Here is a 6,186-nt window from a genome sequence, read left to right as displayed (position 1 = left end):
TCTCCCTCAGTGAACACCACCTGTACGACTTGTCTCTCCTCCCTTAGTGAAGGACCAGCAGGCAAGGAATTGAAACAAACAAACTTTATTGTTCTCCAGATGATGCTGGCGTCTCATGCGCTGTGACTTCCTGTTGCTGACCCTTGACCTTAGGGGTCAGAGACCCTGCCTCTAGTCTCACTACATAGTGTTGACGACACCGTCCTGAAGGTGACTGGGCTGTAAGCTAATGTTAATGCCAACGTTAGCATTCCTACGGGCTGAGCTGCTGAACCCAAACCGTTATGAAGCCAGTTCTAAACATCCCTGTGTGGCGGGGGGAGGAAACGAGCAGATCACCACGTCTAAATCATCAGCCGACATCTGGGCCGACACAAGGACTGATCGGATACTACTCAGACGCGAGAGAGGGCGTGGTAGACGAGAGGCCAGGGCAAGTGTCGAGTGAACGAACAGGCATTAGCAATAGCCTTCTGTTAGCCTTCCTATACAAACATTCCCTAGAAATACATTTGGGAACCACCATTCCTTTTACAGTTTCATCCACAAACATTTCATCATTTAACAACATGTACAGCGACTGGGATTCAGGTTAAAGTGCAATAGAGGGGGTGAGGGGTTGCGGTGGGGTCACTCTCCGGGGGAAGGGGTCGTGGTTTGGGGGCGGCAGTGGGGTCACTCTCCGGGGTGGGGGTGTCGCAGTCACTCTCCGGAGCGGCAGCAGGCCCTGAAGCCACACTGCAGGTTCTGGCAGCCGCTGGCCGTGTCCGCGTGGGGTCCTGCAAAACAAACAGCCGTTAGCCGCGGTCTAGCCCCATGCTGGAGGATGAGCGTCCACATGCTTTAATGTTAGCTGTGTGTTAACCCCCAAAGCTTTAACGTCAAAGGAATCCATAGCACGTGTTCTTTTGTATTTACACTGGTTCATACTCTAAAGCCTGCTTTATACTTTACACTGGTTTATACTCTAAAGCCTGCTTTATACTTTACACTGGTTCATACTCTAAAGCCTGGTATATACTTTACACTGGTGCAGACTCTAAAGCCTGATTTCCAGGGTTACCGTCGATGTTGTCGCAGTAGTAGAAGTGCTCGTCGTTGAGGGCGGGGCAGGCCGACACCAGCTCCTGCAGCCCCACCTCCGTCACCAGCAGGCAGCCCGACAGGTTCAGGTGCTCCAGGGAGGGGAGGCCCCCGCGCTGGGACAGGGCCCTGGGTGGGGGCACCACGTTACACACTGTACAATACACACTGTACACACTCCTCATGATGGACATCACTCAGTTAATGAGAAGCTGGAGGCCACACGCTGGATGTAGGACCAGTGTGAGGACCGCCCCCCTGCTCACCTGAGGCCTGCATCGGTGACCTGGTGGCACCCAGAAAGGCTGAGGAACCGCAAGGGGCGTGTGCAGGCGCCCCCGCCCCCGGGCCCCTGGCTCGGCGGCCCCCCTGGCGAGCAGGGCCCACACGGGGCCCCGTTCTTAGTCCTTGGGGCCGCGTCGCCGGAGCAGCAGGAGGCGGAGTCGCGGCCGCAGGGCCCGTCTCCGCCTGCCGCCGCGCTGAGCCGGTGCTGCAGGAAGGAGGCGCTGAGAGCAGTCCTGTGGGCGCGCCTCCTGCTCCTCCTGCAGCAGCAGGAGGTGGAGGAGGAGGAGGAGCCTCCCTCCAGGGACGTGGCCGTTAAGCTCCTAGTGTCGCCGCCGGCCCGGTGCCGCCCCCACTCTGCCGCATCCTCGATGTCCGCCAGCTCCAGGGGGTCCAGCAGCCAGACCCGGGGGGGCCCCAAGCCCGGGGGGGTGGGGCCCCCGGGGGCCGGGTGCTGGAACACGATGGCCTGCCGTTTGCGCCCAGCGGGGCGTGGCGCGCGGCCGTCCAGCAGGGCGGCGATGGGAAAAGGCGCGCTCCGCAGCATGCGGCACCGCCCTGGGAGCGGGGGGGCCGGCAGGTTGCCCAGGGCGACGGAGAGCTTCCTCAGTGTCTGGTCGGAGATCTTCCCGCAGCCTGACAGGTCCAGATGCTGCAGGCGGGGGCTGGCCCCCAGGGACCAGCTGGAGGAAACACACCAGTCAGTACAGTAGAGTATGGTCTGTATCCCAGACAGTGAGGGGAGCAGGCGGACCACCCACCAGTCGAAGGCCGAGTCGCTGATGTCCGTCTGGGTCAGGTCCAGGTGGGAGAGGCCGGGGCAGAGGGCCAGGATCTGACGCACCTGGGGAGGACACACCGTGAGGCTGGGGGATCCCAACACCTAGGACCCCCCACTGGTCTAACCCCCAAGGACCCAGCAGGACCCCCCCGCTGGTCTAACCCCTCACTGGTCTAACCCCCCAGGACCCCCCGCTGGTCTAACCCCCCCCCCCCCGTACCATCTTGCTGGAGACGGTGGAGCTGTAGGCCAGCACCAGCGACCTGACGGAGGTGCCCACGGCCGGCAGCAGGTGGTGCACCAGCCCCTTCAGCAGCTCCTTCTCCCGCTGCACCGCCGTCAGGGCCCAGGAGGCCCCCGCCTCTACACACACACACACACACACACACACACACACACACACACACACACACACACACACACACACACACACACACACACACACACACACACACACACACACACACACAGTTAGGGTAAGACGCGACTTCCTCCCCGAGGCTCCTCCCCCCAAGAAGTGAGGTCAGGACCCACCGGACTCATCGATGTCAGCGTCCTCGTCCCAGTCCTGGTAGGCCCGGCCCTCGTGCTGTCGGCTCCTCACCCAGTCCTCATTGGGCTCCTGGTCCACCTCCCCGGGGGGCCCCTGGTACGAGTCCCCTGCAGCACACACACCAGAGCACTTACACCCCACTGGTCCACTCACACCAGTAAGAGGTGGACGAGTACTGGGCCAGGACCAGAGGGGTCTAAGCCTGCTCCAGGGAGAGGTCTGACAGACCCCTCTGACACACTCATTGTATGATGAGCCAGTCTGGAGCCAGTCTCAACCAGTCTGAAGCGGTCCTACCTGTGGCCCAGTGGACGGGGTAGAGGTGTCTCCACAGGGAGCCAGTCTGAACCGGTCCTACCTGTTGCCCAGCAGACGGGGTAGAGGTGTCTCCACAGGGAGCCGGTCCGGGTCAGCGCGGCCCAGCGGCTGCACACCTGGCTGCAGCGGCAGAGGTCTGCGGGGCCCAGGTACCCCAGCAGCCTCAGCAGGGTCTCAGCGGGCAGCTGGGAGATGTGGGCCGGGTCCGGGTCCCTCTGGCCCGGGTCCAGGTCACTCTGGACCGGGTCCGGGTCCCTCCGGACCGGGTCCGGGTCCCTCCGGACTGGGTCCCAGCCCTTCTGGTCCGGGTCCCAGCACTTCTGATCCACCTCTGAGGACGACAGGTACACCACAGTTCAACACGGTGCAAGGGTTTAACAGTTAGGGGGCGGGACCCCATGTGGTGTGGCTTAGGTTAAAGGGGTGTGGCTATAGGTTAAAAAGGTGTGGTCAGTAAGGTATGCCTAGATATTTGAGGGGTGTGCCCGTATGTCAGAGTGGTGTGGTTAAAGGGGTATGGCTGTATGTCGGAGGGGTGTGGTTAAAGGGGTATGGCTGTATGTCGGAGGGGTGTGGCTGTATGTCGGAAGGGTGTGTCTATGTCTGAGGGGTGTGGCTGTATGTCAGAGGGGTGTGGTTAAAGGGGTGTGTCTGTATGTCAGAGGGCCATGGCCTTGGCTTGACAGACCCCCATGGGTCTTCTCGTGGTCTGCGTATTTGAAGGCCTTGTGCAGCTCCTCAGCCTGGCTCCACAGGCTCAGCCCCTTCAGCACCTCGGCGGCGCACTCCCACTGCTGCTGCCGCCGGTGCTCCGCCATCACCTGCTTCTTGATGCCCTTCAGCTCCTCGTAGCTGAAGTACTGCATCAGCATGGGCTGGAACACCTGCGGGCACAGCTGCTGCTTAGAGGGGGGCACTGCAGGTGGGGTCTGACCCGGATGGGGTCTGACAGTGTAACAGTCTCCACTCCAGTCTAACAGTCTACACTATAACAGTCTATCGTGAACAGTCTAAAAGTCTCCAGTGTAACAGTCTACAGTGTAACAGTCTAATAGTCTACAGTGTAACAGTCTCCAGTGTAACAGTCTACAGAGTAACAGTCTACAGTGTAACAGACCAGTGTAACAGTCTACAGAGTAACAGTCTACAGTCTCCAGTGTAATAGTCCTGTGAGGGGTTCCTGACCTCCTCCTCCTCCTTCATGTGGGGCAGGAAGTCCTGAGTGAAGGCCTCCAGTCGTTCCTTCAGCTGCCGGGCGTAGTTCAGCTGCTCGTGTTCGCTCTGCAACACCACCCCCAAAGTCAGTCAGGGAAAACAACACCACCTCCACAGTTAAACAGGGACACCACCACCACAACACCACCCCCCCTGGACGATGAAGGCAGCCGTGTTTACCTTGACGCTACGCAGCCCCTTCTCGAAGAGGGACAGCATCTCCGACAGCTTGTTGTCCGAGTGCACGTCGTACACGGTGCAGCTGCGCTGCTGCAGCAGGCCAATGATGCACTCGTTCTCGATCTGCTCGTGCATCTTGAACTCGTTGAAGGTGTCACACAGCGAGCGCAGGAAGGAGCGGAAGTCCTGGTTGTTGGAGAAGTTGGTCTTGGAAAGCTGTGGTGATGAGACGACACACACATGGGATTAGCAAACTGGAGCAGTCACCTCTTTTTACTCTGTAATACTCATTGACATTTAGGGCATTTAGCAGATGCTTTTATCCAAAGCGACTTACAATAAGTACATTTGTTAGTAGAAGAGAAACAATATATTACTGTCGCTACAGTAAGGATGTTCATAGAACCAAGTGCCAAGCAAACACTAACAATTACTGGTTAACAGGTTAACCCATTCCCCATATACAACACAGATAGTGCCAGGAAGAACAATGTACATCAAGTGTACTCACTTATCTCTATATAAATGTTCCTCATAGTAAAAGTACACAGAGGTGTGCTTGTTCATTAAAGCCGAACAGTGTGTTGGAGTGGTGTTGTTATTGTTATTATAAACATGAGACCATCACAATGATTCCACTTCCTGTTGAGACAACTGAGTTTCCTGTTTAACAAGAACACATTTCCAGGTAACTTTACATCATATACAAGGTTTGGTTTGACATTCGGTCCAGAGAGTCGAAGCTAGGTCAAGTTAGAGGCTACAGAGTTAGAGTAAGGGTTTAGGTTAGAGTTGAAGGATTACAGAGTTTAAAGGGTAACAACTTGCATCATGTTACACAACAAGCGCAGTAGCGCCATGCAGAGGCTAACTAAATATATAACCAGCTAGCCTCGGCTAACTAGCTACATATATAACCAGCTACTATAACCACCTAGCCTCGGCTAACTAGCTACATATATAACTGGCTATTATAACCAGCTAGCCTCGGCTAACCAGCTAGCCTCGGCTCACTGAGCCGAGCTGCTCCTGTGTTGACCTGTCAATCAGATGACGTAGTCTACAGCGATGTCCCGCCAGTCCGTCAAACTGGGATTATTCAAGGTTTTAAACACGTCCTCGTCCTGCGGATCTAACAACTAGTGAGTCCACTAGTCTAACTAGTTGTTGTTGTTGTTGTTGTTGTTGTTTACTGCAGCTAGCTTGTAGCCCCCCTGTAGCTATCGCTGACAACAGGCCCCAAATCGAGGCCTCGGTGCCGCGTTAAGACCTCTCCCGGCACCACGGCACCTTGTCGCAGTAGAGGCCGACCAGCTGCTTCATGCGCCAGTGCGGCCCGGTGAACACGTCCACCTCGTCCGGGAACGGAGCCATCGTCACCCGCAGCACCGCAACGTCGCAGCTTCTCCTCTGCGTAGGAACGCAGGCTGACGTCAACACGCCCGGCGACGCGAGCTGACGTCAACACGCGCGGCGACGCAAGCTGACGTCAACACGCGTGGCGATGCGAGCTGACGTCAACACGCGCGGCGACGCGAGCTGACGTGACGTGACGAACGACCACGTGATCGCTTGAATCCGTTCGTGTATCACGTGACTCACCGTTCATTCATTTATATTTAATTAAACATTACGTACTTTATTTCGATGAACCCTTAAATTCATATTGGGATGTTTTCGCTAAGTAGTGGCCACATAAAAAGGGCTAATGAAATATAAATAGGTAAGAAAACATTATTTCATGTTATCAATACAGTCATTTAGGTAATAAATA

At 56.6% G+C, this 6,186-nt stretch overlaps 1 protein-coding gene across 1 annotated transcript; it reads right to left on the bottom strand.

The window, feature by feature from the left end:
• Window positions 1-75: 75 nt before the first annotated feature.
• Window positions 76-5,856, bottom strand: fbxl5 (F-box and leucine-rich repeat protein 5). The gene is made up of 11 exons (XM_084472650.1): window positions 5,703-5,856; window positions 4,413-4,628; window positions 4,203-4,298; window positions 3,706-3,901; window positions 3,058-3,348; window positions 2,681-2,806; window positions 2,367-2,509; window positions 2,127-2,209; window positions 1,350-2,048; window positions 1,064-1,212; window positions 76-779 (listed from the first exon to the last, which is right to left on the bottom strand). Exons 1-11 carry the CDS (start codon window positions 5,784-5,786, stop codon window positions 703-705), a joined length of 2,160 nt encoding a protein of 719 aa, XP_084328776.1. The 5' UTR covers window positions 5,787-5,856; the 3' UTR covers window positions 76-702.
• Between the last annotated feature and the right edge of the window lie 330 nt (window positions 5,857-6,186).

This window comes from Micromesistius poutassou (genome assembly GCF_964030765.1).
Source record: "Micromesistius poutassou genome assembly, chromosome: 9".
NCBI lineage: Eukaryota > Metazoa > Chordata > Actinopteri > Gadiformes > Gadidae > Micromesistius > Micromesistius poutassou.
This window is presented reverse-complemented; position numbering and strand designations above follow the sequence as displayed.